The sequence below is a fragment of the Cupressus sempervirens genome, chromosome 9 (genome assembly GCF_028749045.1).
Source record: "Cupressus sempervirens isolate cs-2001-9-10 chromosome 9, ASM2874904v1, whole genome shotgun sequence".
NCBI lineage: Eukaryota > Viridiplantae > Streptophyta > Pinopsida > Cupressales > Cupressaceae > Cupressus > Cupressus sempervirens.
The window spans coordinates 439,421,531-439,441,619 of NC_143126.1; the positions used below are offsets into that span (position 1 = coordinate 439,421,531).

Here is a 20,089-nt window from a genome sequence, read left to right on the forward strand (position 1 = left end):
ATAAAAATGTGCAAACCATATTTGTCCATTGAAACACTAAAACACTAATGCTTCTACTCATTTTAAGATATGATGTACTTGCTAAGAGGGAAAAAAAACATAGAGGAACAGCAGTAGCAGCAGTGAGGAAAGATTGCATTTAGTATTTCTATTTACTACTTACTATTTTAGTTGCACTTTGTTGGTTAATAGTTTGTCTTCCTTGATATTTTGGTTTATACCTTGACTCTTTGACTGCCCAATGGCCTATAGAAAACAAAGAAGTTAACAACGAAATGGGTCAAAGTAGCAATCTATCAAAGACCCCTGAATTGAAAGGTACAACTCCCTTATAAGTGCAAGGTGTGCAATGAATTTGTCTTTCAGGTTTTGGGGGTATGCTCTTAACCACAGAGCAGAAGAGGCAAAAACCAAGTTGCTCAACACTTTAAACAACCTAACCTAGGCAAAGAAGGGGGATTAACTCACAAAATGCAATCTATTACAATCTAGATGCAAGAAAGGAAACATGCATAACTAACTACAACAACAGGAAGAGAGAAAGAGATGATGAAATAAGTAATTCCCGGATTACACAGTTAGCTAATGTTTTGACAATACCCGGATTGTCTATCCCTCAGCTACTCCAGACACCAGTTTCCGGCTTCCTTATGCAATGAACTAAACTAAACACACAAACCACGGCGAACAGCAGAGAGAACAAAAGGCATGCTTATGTTGAAAAGAGTAAGATATACAATCTATTGAACGTAGGAAATAAAGCCAAGTTCATTCACATTCATTCAACTTCCAACATTAACACATCCATTACATACACTCAATTCTAAACTAAATGAACAACAAAACTTATAATGCACTCAGAGTCACAAACAGTAGTCCTAGCTATAGGGATTTGCCCAAAGTAAATTTTGTCGATCTTATTAACTTTATCAAAGATTACATTTATAGGCCTTCTCAAAATGGCCGGTTACATTGGATGATTGCCTTTGCTGAGCATCTCTGAACGAAATAATCTAAAAATAGGACAAGCATGAATCATTGTCCGTTACAAAGACTGACAAAATGCCATGAATGGTGACAAAAGAAAGAGGAGGGGAAGAATGACAGATGTCTGGAAAAGGATCAGAACATCATGTCTTCTTAGAAGTAATTTATTTAGCTCTGTAAGCTTTCATAGCTTCGGTTACTTTATCCAACTCTTCGACACTTGGAATGAGGATATTGTTGGCTTAGACCATCCAGTAGTCATGCATTTCCATTGGTTCATCAATTCTGGCCACCCTTGACTAGAATTTCTTTCGCTTCCCTCTTTATGATTGCATCCGCTGCTGACAGTTCCTAGATCTTGGACACTTGGAAGTTGAGCGGGTCATCGGCTTCGTCAACAAATGCCAAGAACTTGGATTTCATTCTTTCGATGTCCACCAGCTTGCCATTAGTAGACACGAAGGACTCTGTGTGCACGATCTTCAAATACTGAAATCCTTGAGTTCATTTGCAGATCTCACAGAGCTTTCTATGACAAACTCCAAGGATTGCTTCCAATGGAATAGTGACTCCTTGCCAATCTTCAGAATCTCGCGAGCAATGGCCACATTGGTCTTCATGTCTATCACCTCTTGTAGAAGTGCCAATTTCTTTGTCAGCTTGTCCGCTACCTTTTGTATAGTTGTTCGATGATTTGAAGCCGCTTCCCTGAGCTTGTGAGCATCCAACACTAGGCTTCCCAAATTCTCAACCAGTGGGGGACCTTGAACCTTTATCTGATCCACCCAAGCTCGGCCTAGTTGCCCGAATTGTCTTTCTTGTTGCAGCTTTGGGAGTAAGTTCTTATTCTCCTCTACATTTGGGTCAAATTAACTTAAAGAAGTGCTCCCGAGTGCAGACTTTATATAATCCACTAGCTCTCTGTTTGAGGCCTTCAATATCTTCTTCGCTCTAAGCTCTTCTAGCTTATCCTCGATCTTCTCATTAGTTGACTTCCACATGTTTACCACGGAGTCGTGAACTAGGATGCCAAGATCAACTATCCTGATTTGGAAATCCTTCATTGAGAGCTCACGAAATCTGCCCTCTTTCTGTGGCTCAACAATCTCAACTAGCATGTGGCCAATTGTTGAATCCGTTGCTAGTGTAGCAATTGTCTTCTGCTTCTTTGTTTTCTTGGATGGCTGAGAGGAGGTGACTTGTGTGATCAAGTCCTTTGATGGGGCTGCATTCTCGTATCTCCTCTTCATCCTATCAATGGTCTCCTCGAGCCAAGACTTTGTAGATAGCACATTGATAACAGATTGTAGTGTTGTGGGGTCAAACAGCTTCCTCGGGATTAATGGAGTTGGCTTGCTTTGGGAGACAATAGGGAAGGCAGCCACCTTGGTTGCCAAAAGGGCTAGAGTATCCCCTTGTTGAGATGCTTCCTGTTCCTAGCCATCCATGGGGTTAGTATCGCCATCCAAATTGATGACTTGAGCAGGGGAAGATGGCTTAGCCATTGATTTTTCTTGTTCCTTCCCCTTATCCTTGTCATCTTCCTTCTCTCCAGTCTTCCCAATGTTTGGAAGAGGGCCAGCTCCGCAAGTAGGAGTAAGTGGCACATTCTTTTCTAGAGGTTGGTCTCTGCCTTGGCCAATAGATTGTAATGGCCTCGCACATGTTGATGTAGTGGCTGTAGTAGTTCTAGTTGCGGCTGACTGGGTGGCTCCAACTAATACTCCACCCATAGAGCTAGTGCTCCCGGTCCTTTTCTTCCTTGCTCGGATCCACTCCACCCATTTTTTAGTTCTTTTGATTATACCCTGCATGAGAACCTCCATGGTGTCAATGATTGGCTCCGCAGGTGGGGTAAACACAATTGGTGTGGATCTTCTCATAAGAAGTGGGGTACATGTAGGCTCCATCATCTGCAAAATCAGAAACATCAACAGAATCGTTATATAATTTTATTTCATCAATAGTGAGTCTTGACCAAAATCTCTCCCGAGTTTGGTACTCGTTGAGACACCTAGACCTTTTATCTTCAATATCCAGGACATGCCTGTAGGCATATCCCAACTTCAGATGATCCCTTAAAAAATTAACTGGATCATATTGAGGCCTGAGCACCTCATAGTCTAACAACTTAATCTTGCTCTCAAAACTCTTCACCAAGTTTTGAGCATCTGATCTGGAGGCACATTAATACGGGCCTACCACTATAGGGAATGGAATCCCGACAATCTTCTTCACATTGGAACACAGGGTGTTCACGTAAAGTATCTGTCGACACAGCTCAACTAGGACCGCCTTGTCTTCACGATACCTCGGCAACCTCTTAGGGAATCCATCATAAGCCCCTATTCGCAAATAGAAGAAACTCGGAAACTGGATGAATGAGCATCGAAACTGGCTTATGGCCGAAATTGCCTTTGGTGAGAATCTCCTTTCCGGGCATCCTTGCAATTCTCAGCACAACCTCATTGTAAAAGCATCATTGACAGCTACATATTCCTCATAGCTCCTTTGTAGTTGCAGATGTGGGTAGAATTCATAGACTTTGGTGCGCTCATCATAATTTGGGATACTATGGAGTCCGAGCCACAAATGGTGGGTTGCCAAAGCATAGATTAAATAAGAGGACATGTAGAATTGCTTGAATTCTTTGGCTGGCCGCAACCACGAGGCGAGCTCCTCACAAATGATCTATGCCTAGTCGATCTGCATATTTTCCATATAGATTGCTTGCACTAGTAAGAAGTGGTGCTCGATGAACTCCAAAATCTCTTCTTTTCCTTTCAATCTGAGAAGTGCGAGGATATCAACAATCTCTCACTTCAGATTTGTGTCAACAAAGTCTTTGGCATTTTGCTCTTCTTTGAGCAGGCAGTTTGGAACCAGGTCCTCTGCATGTCCTCCCGTCTGAGGGTCTTCTACCCATTGAACATGGATGCGGAGGACCTGAAATCGATATCACAATATTGCTCTTTTACGGGGATTCCAAATGCAGATTGCATCAATGCCTTGTTAATTGATATGAGAATGGATTGGTCGGGGAACAAAATTTGTTTTGTTTCCGAGTTGTATCTCTCTATACACTCCTTCAACAACTTAGGTGCATGAACTACCATTGGAAAACTGGATGCTTCTACCAATCCGCTCTCTTTAAGTTTCTTAGTGATTGGGTGAATGGGTTGGGAATTTAGCCTCATATGAAGATCATCCAACTCGTAGAAATTGAAGGATGTATCTGTAAAATCTTTTAACTTACTCTCCAAGCTAATTAATCTATCATAACCAGCAACTCTGATTGCCATTTGCTATGATTGCTCAAGATGCGGTTCTCAATAAATAGTCGTTTAAATATACTTGTAGAAACCAATTGCATGCAATTCCGATGAAATAGCTTTAGGAATTAGAACGTTGGCCCCACACAAACCAAATTAAGTTCAGCCAATGATTATAACGGCCAGATTTGCATTTAATTCCATGAGTAACGGCTATTTAAACTTTTCATTCATTTGCACATAAAATACTAAGTTCCCGAAAGCACTCTCACTTTACTTAAAGTAAAGTGATATGACTAAGAATCACTTAATAGTACAAATACTTTAGCTTTATGGGAAGTGCCTTAATTCGCTTCGAGATCCGAAAAGCAGAGATACTTGATAACATTAACACATGCGGAAGAGAGAGAGAGGCTTAGCTTTTCCGCAAACCCATTTTCCTTTTATTCGGAATCGCAACACGGGGAGTAGTTCTTTGGCTATCTTGCATACTCTGCTCTTCCACTTTCTGCCTAAGGCTTTTAATACTGCTTTTGTTTTATATCAGGTTCGCCTTTCCATCACTAACTTCTCCGGAAGTATCTTCTAAGTATCTCTGAGGGATATTCCTGTTCAAGAGTGGTTTGACTTTCTATTCTCAAATCATCCGGAGAAAAGACCTTTCTCATTGCCTTGGGGCGGAAAGCTCCTTTATTAATAACATTTCCCGGACTGAGGCATAGCAAACAGCATGCAACCTTTTACTTCAATCTGATGGCTCTTATGCTAAACTCGAGCATGCCCTACTAGTTATGAACCTTTAAATGGTTCTCTTCATCATTGTGCTTGCACTATCTGATCATTGGACTTGAGATTTGGCTCAAGTTCACACAGCCTCGGGAACAGAACAAAAGAGCTTCATCTCCATGAATATGCAGTCGTGATACCCAAGACCCGTATTTCCTCGTAGTACTTGATCTTATCTTCCCAAACTTTAATGAGACTCACTCTAGCTTTAATCTACATCTTCATAGGTCTTTAAGCATTGACAAAATTATGTTCACAAACTATTAACCACTGTCACGGCTTTATACTTCGAATTTGCACTTGATGTGGTTTGCTCAAGGGAAAAAACAGCTCGAAAGCTCAAAATCCGTGAGATCTAGAAAAGTAGGGCAAGATGGTGAGAATGAAAGACGGAACACTTACTTCTCATCAGGAGAACGCCAGAACACACCCCAACCATACCTAAATCACCTAAACCCCATGCGCATGAGAAAAATAGGAAACCCGCTTAGAAAGACTAGGTAAAGGTAATGCAAAGGGAGACCCGAAAAACAAAGATAGCCGAGTACTTCAAGAAAGATGAGAAGTCGCCTAAAACAAACTTAGACACTTCTCTCTTGGAAAGACACTCACTTTAACCAATGACCTCAAGTTTTGAAAGGGTAAGACTAAAACTTGGCAACACACTTCTCTTTATTCCATTCTGATTTCATGCATAATACTTGGAGACTTTAGGCATTTTGACTTTACTATGTATGTATGTGATATGTTATAATAGAGGTACTTAGTATTTGTCATTTGATAATTTTTCATTTATTGATCTTCTAAAATGTCTATGGTGAATGGCTTATCAATGTTATGATATGCATACTTGAATTTTGTCTCTCTATATAAAAAATCCCATATGTTTTTAATCGTTGTCCCCTAAGGTCCCATCCCCTAAATTTTGGCTTTGACCTGTCCCCATACTGGAAACACGTCCTTGTCCCCTAAAACGTCCCTGTCCTAGAAACTCTTTGGAGCATAGCTTTTTTAGTCTTCCAACTTATCGACCTCCCACAACACAAAGCAAGTTCTTGTCGTAGAAACATTTGGGCATGGACTCCCAAATTGTACGCATACCTCTATCTCGCCCAATAACAGTGTTTCCTACAAAGCTGGAAAATATGGTAAAAACACCCAACAACGTGGCTCTTATGGTCAAGGCACTTCAAGTTTTGATTTGCACGAAGTACCAATAGAAGATAGGGACTTTCGAAGGGCAGCTAATTCTGTTCCATGCTTATGACAGTGCGCATGTTAATAAAGTGTGAATCTCAAGAAATAAACCAGAGCCCGTTTCTCATGGCTGACAACCCAAGTGCGGGTGAGGATGACTTCACAAAGGACCCTCACCCACAAGTAATCCCCAACTACCATGTTTGTATTTTTCAAATTGGCTCATCGTAACTGACATTAAAAGTGATTTGATCTTATTGACATCATACAACATACATACGGTAGAGCATCAGATCCCTAAAACTTGCTCCAAAGGTGAGCACTTAGAGACTTCAGTCAACATCCAGCCCAAAGTGCAACAATATTCCAGTTCTTGCCTGCATAAACTATGCACATCTTACAGATCTCCTTCAACACCAAATGCGACGGCCATTATTGGGAAAGCTTAAACCCAGCACACAGGATTCCAATAGTATGTATGTTTTGTTCTAATCCACAGATCTCTTCATTGAGAAAATGCAATTAATGCATAATGTTGACGAGATTCATTTGATCTCCAATTAGGATTGTTCTATAAATGTGTAATGCAGCATGATAATTTTCATCTCTCTAACCTAGAGCATTCTATAGTAGCACAGTGACAAATGCAACATTATCAACCTTTGTGCCATCAAAGACTTATAGAATATCTCTGAAACCTCATAGGCCTGGGAAGGCTTGCTCTGATACCATGTTAATTCAGGAGGATCTAATGGAAAACAGTTTAGAGAAATATCCTCAGATACCGATTTGTCTCTCAGTGGCCTGGCTTCCGCTTCCGATGCGGACAGATTCGTGGAGTGCCCGGATGCCCTGCGGGTGCTGGCCAGAAGCCATCCGCAGGCATCCAGATGCGCGTGGAACAACTTCCACGCGCATCTGGATGCCTGCGGATGGCTTCTGGCCAGCACCCGCAGGGCATCCGGGCGCATTCACGGGCCCAGCGCCAGCTAAGCCCTAAAAAGCAATAAAATATCATTTATTTTAACTTAAACTTCCATAACAACATGTGATGAAAAGCATTTTTAAAGTGTTTTTTCACAATAGAACCCTAAAACGACCCTAGAAGTCAACATGGAAGCATTCACAAGAGTCATTTTAGAATTTTGTTTGCACCTACAGCCACTCCTTCATTGTAAAGCTAAGTTCAGCATTTTCTAAGAGGATCGACCGAAGAGGGAGAGATAGCTTTCTCAAAGAAGTTTAAACCATTCAAGTTAAGTGATCAATCCTTTTCTTGAGTATTTAGATGAATTTTTTTGAGTTTTTGATGATTTTTTTCAAGTTCTTGAAGATTTTTTTAAAGTTTTTTTTCAAATTTTTTTTTTGAAAGATATGTAGAAGCAACTTTGGGTATCTATTTTAATAGTTTTTCTCACTTTTTTCCACTTGTATGCATGATCATTGATGTTCATAGTTGTTAGAAACTAATTAAAATTTATTTATTTTCTTATAAAATAGGTTGCAAAAAACTAGGCAAGAATGGATACCAGTGGTAGTGCTAGTCAAAGTTCCGTGGGGGGCCAAGGAGGGGAAGGGACTGATGATTTCAAAATTGATGTAGGCTATCCTTTGTGGAGACATACAACACGGATATCACAGGTTTCAGGAGGTGGCTCATACTATTGGAAGTGCAATTATTGTCAAAGTAACAAAGGAAAACCTTTCAATAGCTCACATTCCCGAGTGAAACTTCATTTTATGGGCCCTGTTGACAAAGGATTTGGAATGTGCAAAGGCAAAAATGGTACTGGGATGACTAGCGCGGAAATACTTTCATTTATAAGAGAACAAAAAGCTGCTGATGCATTGATCAATAAATCAAAAAAAAGCTGCTATCAAGGTCCTTCCTCAAAGAGCTAGCCACAGACACCCACTGAACCAATTGCATCCTCCCAACACCCATTCTTGCAGGTACCTGTGCCAAGAGAGGATGAGGAAGAAGTGGAAATTCCAACCCGCAAAAGAGGCCCATTGGACACCACATTTAAAATTGGGGCAAGAGACCGCGCTGATGAAGCTATTGTAAATTGCCTCTATGCGAATGGGCTTTCTTTCAACTTGGTGAGATCACCATATTGGAAGGAAATGGTGGCAGCAATCAAATAATCACCAATTGACTACACAAGCCCGGGCTATGAAAAGGTGCGTACAACTTTATTGCAACAAGAGAGGGCACATATAGAGAGAGACCTTCAACCAATCAAAAAATCTTGGAAAACTTCGGGTCTAACTATTGTGTTAGATGGTTAGAAGGATACAAGAAACTGGCCACTGATTAATGTGATTGCAATTTCCCCCAAAGGGGCAATGTTTTTTAAGGCCATTGATTGTGAGGGGCAAGTGAAGGATTTAGAATTCATTTCTAGAATTCTCATTGAGGCCATCGAAATGGTGGGTAGTGAGAATGTGATACAGGTGGTCACTGACAATGCCAAAAATTGCAGGGGCGCTGGTGCTTTAGTTGAGAGTTGGTATGACCATATTTTTTGGACTCCATGCACTGTTCACTCCCTTAACTTGATCATGCAGAGGATTGGCACTGAAGTAGATTGGGTGAAGAAAATATATGAAGAGGGGGAGGACATACAAATGTTTGTGACCAACCACTGCATGTCACAATCCATTTTTAGAACATACTCCAAATTTGAGTTGCTGAAGGTAAATTAATTTTTTTTAATTACTAAGTTTCATGGTTTTGTAATTTAGTTTAAAATTAAAATTTATAATTATATTGTCAATTGACATATTGTTAACTTGCTTAGGTTGCTAAGACCGGTTTTGCATCTCATACAATCGTTATGAGACGACTCCTCAAGGTAAAAGATGCATTAAGGCAAATGGTCATTGGTCATCAATGGGGTGTATGGAAGATCTCAAATTCAAAAAGAGCACAAAGGATTAGGGATTTGATCTTGAATGAGAGTTGGTGGGCTCGTGTGGCATATGTATTGGATTTCACCGAGCCCATCATGACTATGCTCCGTTTTGCTAATACAGATACACCTTGCTTAAGGGATGTGTATGATGGCATGGACACCATGGTTGAGCAGGTAAAACATTCTATACAAGCACATGAGAGTGACCCCACACAATGTGAAGCCTTATGCAAACAAGTGCAAGCAATTATCAAACATCGCTGGAATAAGATGAGTACCCCATTGCACCTCCTTGCATATCCCTTATCTCCTAGGTACTATAGTGAGGAGATAGCTGGTATGCCGGGTAGAGTTGCACCATTTGCGGATAAGGAGGTTGTTGAGGGGTGCCACAAAGCCCTTACAAGACTCTTCCCACTGGAAGAAATGCATGAAAAAGTGAGGGAAGAATTTGGGTTGTTTGCTTCGGGGTTAAAGCATTCTCCATTTGCACTAAAGGACCAAAATAGAATGAGAGCTATCACATGGTGGTGCATGTATGGTCAACCTTTCAAGCATCTTCAACCTCTTGCAATCAAAGTCCTATCACAAGTAAGTTTTAAATTTTGTTTTGTAAAAATGTTTTAAAATTTTATGTTTACATTTGCATTGTAGAATTTAGTGTTTCACACATTCTATAAAATTAATTTGCTTTTCATTTGTATGTTTTGTGACAACTATATAGGTTGCTAGTTCTTCTGCTGCTGAAAGGAATTGGAGTACATACTCCTTTATCCATTCGGTGAAGCGCAACCGGTTAGGCTCCAAGAAAGCTGAGGACTTGGTCTTTGTCCACACCAACTTGCGTCTTTTGTCATGTAAGAATGATCATTACAAGGAAGGGGCAACAAAGCTTTGGGATGTAGCCCTTGCGTGTGCAGATTTGGATGCAACACTTCATGATCTTGTTACAGTTGGAGACGGTGATGATGATAGTGTGGCACGTGGTGCATCTAGCATAAGTGGAACCATGCTTGGTTCAAATGATCTTTCAGCAGTTAGAGATGACAATGAGAATGTGGATTTTTTTACAAATCCCTATGATTCAGAGTCAGACTCTGATTGATTGAATCTTCAGACTTCAATCATTTACCATGTTTTTTAATTTTATGTTATTGGAATCTTGAACATGACCTATTTGAACTTATTGTTTACGAGTCAAGACTAAATGCTAATGTTGGACAAGCACATATTGATATTGATATATGAATATCATATGAATTTTAAAATATCTTGAAATTTTGTTTAAGGGTTCCAGTTAACTGTTAAGTATCATAGATTCATAGTCATATTATGATTTGCTTTTGTATATTTCTTGCATTTCTTTGCATATGTTAATATTATAATTTATATATATATATGTGTGTGTGTGTGTGTCTATATATATATACGTTTCCTCCCGCATCCGCATCCAAAAAAAAAAAAAATCCTTGCATCCTGTATCCGCTTCGGAATCCGCATCTGAATCAGTAACTTAGGAAATATCCAATGAATTTGTAGCAAGTGGACCGAATTTATCTGTAATTGATTACCAATGAAGACATTTATATTTTGTGTTCATTGTACGGTTTAGACTGCAGACTTTTCACCCTTTATATATAGGGTGATGAAGAGTCACGCCCAATGGAAGTGACTCGGCATAGTCACGACCATCGGGTCGTAACTCTCATGTCAACCCCTTTAAGACCATAACCACCAATGATCACACTTTTGAATCGGTCAACAGGAATTATATTAATCAGTCAATATACCAATAGTTTAAAGTCAGATTTAATATTATTGATATGCAATTTAATTTAATAGTTAGATAATAAATGAAATGTGTGTGTGTGTGTGTGTGTTCAATTTATTTTATCTGACTAAGCTATAATTCCTTAACACCAGCATCTTAGATTTAAAGTTGATTTAGGGAATTATGAAGGATAAAAGAAATAAATCCTTACACAATCTCTATATTTCATGGTTTTACAATTTGCTAAGTCTTAGCTGAGTCTAAGTGCTGAGAGCAGGTCAACCCTGTATCTTGTATTGTTCCAAGAGCTAAAATGAGAAGAGTGCCATGAAAAACAAAATCATTTATTCTATGGGGATAAATTTTCTGAAAGGATGACGACATCATGACCACCAAGACAAGGTACTCGCCCTTCCAAGGTCAAAATGATGGAAGGAAATCAATGCTAAACACAATCTTGAATGATAGAACCAAAGTGTCAACTGTGAAGACAACCAAACTGTAAAGGTTATATGATAGTGATAATACGTAAGGGATGAAAATATGATTGAGGTAAATAATATAAACAGAAAATAATGTGGCTCCAGTAAGATTACAGGGTGGATTAGCATTAGAAAACAAATGAGAGGAATATAAGGGTACACACATTGGGCAGATATAGTGTGCAATTCTGAGTGGTGGGCATTAGAGCAACACATAATTTCGGGAAGCATGTTCAAGTGTAATGGTTGAATGAAAATGGGAAAGAACTTGAATTGATGAAGGGGTATGTCTGCCAAAAGACAACAGACAATAAAGTGTGAGAGTTAAGGAATTGGTTGGATGTGTAGAGGAGAAATAAGAAAGCAAATGGTCCAGAAGTACTAAAACAATGGTATATAGAAAACAAAATTTTAAAAGAAAGAATATAGTTACAAAAATAAGGGAAGAAAATGGGCTTCAGGTAGATGGTGCAACTGAGAATAATGTGAGTATTCAATCCCAATAAATTGGAAAAAAACATATTGATATTATCTTTTTGGTTTTCCAAGGGATTCCCAAGCAAGTTTTCTGTTGCTATGCTAACATAACATTAACAGCTGCTAGACACATATGTGAGAAACGCTCTAGTTTCCATCTGTATCTGGAAACCAATATACTCATGGCAAATTCAGCACAGAAGCAAGGTCATTTATTGGTAGCAGAAAAAGGGGAAAAGTCATTCACATGTAATGAGACTGAGGATGGTAACCTGAGTTTCACAGATGGCCCTTCTTATTTGAAATATACCTCATATCTCTTTGTTTTCCTCGTTTTTCGTTATGTTAATCATACCCTTTATGACCTCAGTAATCATCTGGTCAGAACTTAGCTTCTTGGAACTTGGCAGCTTTTACTGTTACACTACAATTGTAATGTTTGTTGTTTTCAAAATCACAATTATATCTTAAGATTAAGATCTCCCATGGAGGTACGTACTTGGTTATTCTGAGAAATCCAATTAGGTAGCATGAAGAATTCATGGAAACTGTTGACGTCACTTTTCTAAATTTGGTTATAAAAGATTTGATCCCTTTCCAAACTTCTCAAAAAGAGAAATAGATTATGTTCTAAAGCGAATTTTATCCTTCTCTATGAAAAGACAAACAGTTTATTTAGATTTTGAATAGTATTTTAGTAGTTTCTCAGATTGTTTTCGGATTAGATTATAATATTATATTAAAAATTCTGCTACACCATGCCGTTGACCTTGTTTAGACCCTTCGAGCCACACCCATACCTCAACTTTAAAAGCAATATATAAAAATTTATGCTCCAAAACCAGGTATTGGATCATATAATAAATAAATAAAAGATAAATGAAGAAATTGGCACATCAATTCATGATAGTGGTAGAAAAGAACCTGAAACAGAGATTTTGTCAACATTGGATTTGCGACCAATATCTGAGATTTTGTCAACATTGGATTTGCGACCAATATCTGACGAGCTTGCTGTTGATTTTGCTCAATGAGAACCTACAAACCAAAATTAAATTTTGAAGTGACATCCTAGCAAAAGACATCCCTAGAAGCAGATGCTTATAAGTTATGAAGCAACATGGATAGAAATAAAGATGATAGTACCTTCATTTGGGACATGACATCATAAAGCTGATTCTTCGACATGCCAGCTAGGTGAGAGAAAGAAGCATTGCCAGCTGCACTACCACTATTCCCACCAATAATTGATTGACCATTTATCTGCCCAGCATTCTGTGTTTGGCCTGGCATAGATGTGTATGGCCCTCCAAATGCTCCCGCCAACACAAGGAACTATGTCCACTCCAATGTCTTTTTCTAGTGAATTTTAAGTTAATGCTACAGTTTCCAGTACTGTTCACTTGCTCCTTACTATAAGCAATGATAGATATGAATCTTAAAAAGTTTTTGGTCTTTACAGAATATCATAAGCAAAAAAGATAAACATGAACTGGAGATTTTTATAGTTGCACTTAGTCATGTCTTGAAAATTGGAACATAGTATTATACTAGTTAGAATGTATTTAAGCGTAAATGTGAAACTGAGCTAAATAAGAAGAATACGTAACACGGAATGATACTGGGCCAAGCAAGACCCAGGTCAGCATTGTGTCATAAAGGACTTCTTGGTGTCCTGATTTCTTATAAGATTTCACAGATGACATTCCACAAAAAATCAATAAGGTGATACTAAAGTTTTGTCAAAGGGTCATTTTTATCTCCCTTTTTGCTGTTAGTGTTAATGAATAAATGAAATTAAGTTTTGACGACCTTGTTTACCGTACAGGGTAAAAGGATAATTAACACATGTAGTATAGTAAGATATGATGCAGAACAGACACTTTATTCATATATGCAATATGCACTCACTACTTACAATCCTAATACAATGATTACAACGATCCAAAGTCCATTTCGAACGGTGTACATATACTTTCCCGAAGGGGTGACTCAACTGTCACGTGCCCGTTTGGATGCAATTCTACCTGTTGGCTACAATATAGAATTTACTGACAACATCATCCCCCTCAAAAAGAAAAGTCGTCTTCAGACGACAATTTCATAATATCCGAGACAGATTAACAAAATAGAATGCACTAATTGTGACTAACTATAAAAGGATAGATCTTTTTCCGTCACATCACATTCACATTTCTCGCGCCAAACTGGTCTCCAAAACACATTGCATCTGTAACCTCCGCTAACACAATACAGTCACCTTAGCCATGCTAACCTTGATAGCCACCTGTGTCGCCTTCTCTACTTCAACTCCTAGGTATGCTAAGCCAAGTGTCACTCTACTGCCTCCAGCTGGATGATCAACTCCTCCCGAGCTCTCAATGCATCCACCAAGACAGGCTAACGTCCAAACCTACTTCAAGTGCCTCAAAGTGTAGCACCCTTCTCGAAAGGGTTGCTCTAGTGCTCTCTCTACCTCTAGCACACAGACACTATGCCTGTAGCAGCTCCAGGTCTCATCAATTGGTCACACTTCCCACAACTGATAACTGAACTAACTGGGGGTCTAGGGGGCATTGCCCCCAACGGGGTCGAGGGGCAGCGCCCTCGCAGGGTCCTAGGGCAGAGCCCCAGGCGCGCTCTCTGTTGCGATACAGGGCGGAGTCCACCGCCAAGACCAAATTAGCACTCTCAAACCCACACAAAAATCCATGGAACACACCATTTTTGTCATTTTCTTCTGCTCCCACACTCTTTTTGCTAATCGCTTATATTTTATTACCTTTTATGTCTTTCCCTTCCCTTCAGTATCATACTTTATTCATTCTAAACTATTTTGATTTGTCGTCTTTTTTAATTTTTAATTTATTTTTGAACCTCCTATCATCCTTCTTCTATGTTTACTGGTGTACTGCAATCTCCTTCCCTTCAAGTACGGTAATCCCTCTTATTATTTCGCAGCTTCACTCCATACGACGTACGACTACATGATGCAATGCTTCTGTAGTGTTCTTCTATGTCCGTATGGAACTACACTTCGCTCCCTTGGCATACATTAGGCCATGCGGTGTCTTTGCCAAGTTTATTTTCTTCTTGTATCTTTCGTACGATCTATATGTTACATGTTACTTTGTGCTATTTCCTGCCTATGCCATATTGTGCCACTACTTTGCCATACGGTGCTCGTTGCTGTCCTCTATCACCACCGTACGGTGTCCTATATTCCTTGAGTCTATACGACACATATGTTGTGCTTTCCTTTTTTGTATGGTCTGTACGGTGATGCCTCCAACCTCCTATTTGCCTTTCTGTACGATGTGTTAGTGCACCTCTGTAGCCATATGATGGATCGACTATAATTACCTACTAACTCGTACAAGGCCGTATGGTCCCTTATATCCTCCCTTCCATACTCTTAATTGCGTACGTCCGTACGGGCCCTATGCATATGTTTCCTTTTTTGCTGCCAACTTTTGTAGCTGACTCTGTCTGTCTAACAGGGCTGCCCTCTCGAATTCCTAGGTTGCCCTCTCCGTGGCTAACCTAGCAGCTGACTCCTCCCGAGCCCTTTCAGCTGCTACCTAATCTGCCTGCCTCCTCCGAAGGGTGTAATACACTTCCCTTTATAACTTCACTACCTCATGAGTCAAAGCCTCTACTTAGCTCTCCATACCAAGGTCTCTCGTCATGGCCCAGTCCTGTTGCATCTCTGCAGTCTCCACATCCAGCCAGCCCTGCTCCTCAAAATAGACTGGAAAGGCAGCCGGGCATCCCAATCTCATAATGGATATCACTCCCTCTAGCTCCTTCACTACGAATTCCAACACCTGTCTCTGCAAAAGCTAACACCTCGCGAGCCCAAGTTGCTAGAGCTACTACATCGGCAAGAAATGCCTCTCTCATCCCTACCTCTTGCACTATTAGATGTTCCTGTTGCACACCAATAGCCCTCTCCACTGCTTCTGCCATACGCTCCACAATGCTATGCAGTAGTCCCTCAGCCTGTGTTTGCCCAACATCATGTGTCTGCAATGGGTTCTCCTCCAGAATTGCTTCCCGCATGGGTGTCGACAAGTACGTCACTCGAGGTGCCGAAGTACGGTGGAATTGCGTACTCAAGTAAGCACTGAGCTTCTGGGTTTGGCTCTCTCTGTCTCGCTTAGGTGATGCCATCAGTGTCGTATCTACCGTAACCATTGCATCAAAACCCACTACATCCAATCAGACACCTAATGCCCTCGACTCCTCGCCTGCCGGTACCTCCAATACCCCTATCTCTATGTCCATCTCAGTATCAGGTACCAATGTCTCATCTCCTACCTCTGGTAAAGACTCACAAGCCAGCTCCATTGTTATCTCTGAAGCGATTAGCTCTGTTGGTAATGGATGTGCCTCCGCTACTGACTCCGGAATAGCTTGTGTCTCTACGGTGGGCTGCATTGTAGCTGAAACTGGTGTCATCACCACTGGCTACCTAAGCTATCCAAAACCCGGAATACCATGTATGCCAATAGGAGCCAAATGTACTGTAGCTGAGAGTACAAGCCATGGGAATCTCAATGGCATAGCTGTGATCTCCTATACCTCCTCATCCTCTTCCCCTTCCCCATCGGTCCCACTCTCCTCTGAAGAAGTCTCCTCTCGACCATTGTTTGTGTTTCCAACGTCTGGCCTCAATCGTTTTTGTTCGATGGTCTTGGTGCCAAGTGTATCCAAATGCCTCCACTGCATAATCAGTGGTTTGCTAAGCGTGAGTGGTCCCGATTTGGCCTCCAGTGCATCATTCAGGATCATCCGCATCGTTGCCTCCAGGAACAAGCCAATGGCATAATGCAGCATGTAGAAGGTCTTGTGTTGCAATGTCATGAATTTCGACATCCGTTCGGCCAACAATGTTGCCCAATCATATACCCTGCCATGCAAAATTCCGTTCATCATCGTTACATGTGGAAATGAAATATCCGAGGCGCGGCTCAAACCACCAGTAGCCTTCCTGAATATTAGATTTCTTCAACCCTTTGCCCTTTGACGTGTCTGAAAGGGCCTCCTGCTTTGCCTGCGACAGGTCTCCGCACACGAGCTGTATCAACTGCATCTTCACTTCCCGGCTCATCTTTTTAGGCTTACTTCTATTTTCCTTCCACTTTAAGCATGGCCAGGTATCCCAAATACTTGTGTGAAGTCGGTCAGTTTGAATGACACTACTAAATTGCAACCAAGATATTCAAACGTATTGGTTCAAGAGAACCTATCATACGTTTCTATCATTATGTGTAGAAACCCTTTGTAGTCTCTGATACAAAATACTAGTATTTGCACTACCCATTCTACCTGTGCTTTTTGGATACTAGCCTTCATCTGGTGGTTGTCTGGAGTCTCCTGCCACCACTTCCGACATTCTGCACCATTTAACCCTTCGAATGTAACACTCTGTACTGTAGGAATATTTGTCGGTTGTTTTGGTTGCTTTACTTTCTTCTTACTTGAACTTGCATTGGTCCCTCCTGCTACACGGATTCCAGATGGCAGTGTCTTCACATTCCTGTTCATGGCTGCGTCTTCGTCTAGTTTCTTTTTCCAAGCTCTTTTTCCAGCTGACTGCATAACTATCACTTCTTTGTCGTTTTGCTGGATAGATCACAAATTGTTAGGTCAATTGTTTCTCCGTACAAACTTGCTTCACAAAATCCTCTCTTGTTCTAGCATCCGTACGGCCCTCCTTCAAAGCTTCTATGAATAACCTCTGCTATATGGCTTACAATATTAGTTTGGACCTTTCTATATTGGCCGTATGTACTTTTCCTTCCAATGTTGCCGTACGGCCCCTCAAGGCAATTCTCTTCAATCGTAGTCTTCAATCAATGATCTTCTCATTGTCTGTTGCCGTATGGCCACATGGTGCTCAGTGTTTCTTTTCTGTGCTATACAAAATATGCAATAATGTTCCAATTTTTCGCAATCCAAGGCCATTGAGTTCCACTAACATTCCTTTGGTGTTTTAGTTCTCCTTTCTTCGACTGTACGGTCAACCTTTTCAATGTCTGATTCCTATAATGTCACCATACGGTGTTAGCCTTTCCATTAGTCTTTCCTTGCGTACAGCTTCTTTGTTTTGTTCTCCGTACGAGCCCTACTTCAACTCTCTACCGCCGTATAGCCCACCCTTTCAATTTCCTTTTGTCGTACACCATATGGTCTCTGCTATTGACTTTCGATAATAAACTCCTTGCTGCTGTACACTGGACGGAACTTGTGGATATTCCCCAAGTATGCTGCACGGTACGGTCTTTGTCCCTGTATGCCATACGGCTTTTGTTTTCTTTACTCTTCTTATGTCGTACACCGTACGACCTATTTTGCCTTGCTCGCCTTGTCCCCATACACCATACAAATATCGCTCTTTCCTTGCCCTTCTTTCTTTTCACCGTACACCATACGGTCTTACCTTAATATGCCTATGTTGTCTTGCCACTGTACATACGGTCTTTAATTTTTTGTTTTTCCATACTGCCGACACCGTACGGTCCACAGAATTTACTGATCTTTTTGGTTTTCCTCTAGCCATATGGTGGCTTTAATAGATATGCAGTGTACCCTTAAGGCCGTACGGCAAGCCATACTTTCCATTACTTTTTAATGACTATAGTTTAATTTCACAATCATATTCCAAATTTGCTTCGTACTCCTTTAATACTTCATCTTTTATTACTTTATTACTTTGCACTTAAAAACCATGTTCAACTCTATATTTTATTTACTTATTATACATATATACATTATTTACAGTCGTTTTTCTTTCTCAATTGTCTGTCGGCGGGGAAACATTTCTTTCATGATAGATTTTTAACTTCAACCCATTCACTACATCTAGTATTTCTTTCCCGTCCAACGTCCATAATTTAATTGCCCCATTATCGCTAACTTCCCGTATCTTGTACGGTTCGACCCATTTAACTTTGAACTTTCAGGTCTGATTTCATTCCGTTCGTTATACTTCAACACTAACTAGCCCGGTTGAAACTTGTTTAATTTTAAGTGCTTACCATGCCATGCCTTCCACCTATTTTGTGTAACTTCGATGGCCCACTGTGCCTGCAGTCGTCGTTCATTGAGTTTGTTCAAGTTATACAATCTTTCCCTTAAGCTTTCCATATCGCCCAACTTATTCTCGATCGCTATCCTTAAACTCGGTACCATGAATTATGTTGGTACCACTAACTCTTGTCCGTACATCAACTAAAACAGAGTATGTCCTGTAGTTACTTTATATGTACGGTACGCCCATAAGGCCAATGGTAACTTTTCTTCCCGATCTTCTCCCTCAACTGCACAAGATTTATAAATTACTCCGACTAGAATCTTGTTCGTTGCTTCGGCTTGTCCGTTGGCTCTCGGATAGTACGGGCTCGACAATGAATGATAGATCTTAAATTCAGTAGTGAACAGTCGGATAACATGGTTAACAAAGTGTCCTCCCCGATCACTTGTCAACTGTAGTGGAATCCCGTACCTAGTGATGATTTGCTCATAAATGAATCTTGCTGTGCTTACTGCCAAGTTATCCGGTGGTGCACATGCCTCTACCCACTTAGTCAGGTACTCTGTCGCTACCATAATGTATCGGTACCTTCTAGTTTTGCTCACCTTCAGAGGTTCGACGAAGTCCAATCCCCATCTTTCAAAGAGTTCCTGTGCATGCGAGGGATTCAGAGGCATGAAGTCTCTCTTTAATGGTTTCTCGGCTCGCTAACATGTGTCGCATGCAATGACCCACTCTCTAGCATCGTTGTGTATGATTGGCCACCATAATCCTACTAGAAGTATCTTCCGCTCAGTTGTGTCTGGCCCCATGTGTCCTCCTGTCAGTCCTTCATGCACTTCCTTTAGTACTTTTGGAATTTCCTCGTCTAAGACGCACCGCCTTAGAATCTGATCAGGTCCCATTTTGTATAATAGCCCATTGATTAACTAAAACATTCGGCTTCTCAACACCAGTTTCCTTCTCTCATTTGGTGGCATTTCTCTCAGAAACTGTCTCGTCGATAGATATTCTCCGATACGTGCGTACTAGGATGGTAGTACTGTAACATGAAAATGCTGTGCATCTGGAAAATCATCATTAACTCCCTCTGGTGGCTCTCTCGACTTTATTCTCGACAAGTGATCTGCACTTACATGACTTTTCCCTAGCCGCACCAC

At 40.6% G+C, this 20,089-nt stretch overlaps 1 protein-coding gene and 1 pseudogene across 2 annotated transcripts in view; both read right to left on the reverse strand.

Annotated features, from left to right (window-relative positions):
• The window catches only part of LOC149539193 (uncharacterized), a 32,930-nt pseudogene extending 19,609 nt beyond the window's left edge, over positions 1-13,321 (reverse strand). Inside the window, exons 1-2 of the transcript XR_016356181.1 lie at positions 13,037-13,321; positions 12,815-12,928 (exon numbers count right to left, since the gene is read on the reverse strand). The product of XR_016356181.1 is annotated as an uncharacterized LOC149539193 (transcript). The remainder of the gene's footprint in view (positions 1-12,814; positions 12,929-13,036) is intronic.
• Positions 13,322-19,126: 5,805 nt separating this feature from the next.
• On the reverse strand, positions 19,127-19,834 carry LOC149539194 (uncharacterized). The gene is made up of 2 exons (XM_089802525.1): positions 19,661-19,834; positions 19,127-19,579 (listed from the first exon to the last, which is right to left on the reverse strand). Exons 1-2 carry the CDS (start codon positions 19,832-19,834, stop codon positions 19,127-19,129), a joined length of 627 nt encoding a protein of 208 aa, XP_089658651.1.
• Between the last annotated feature and the right edge of the window lie 255 nt (positions 19,835-20,089).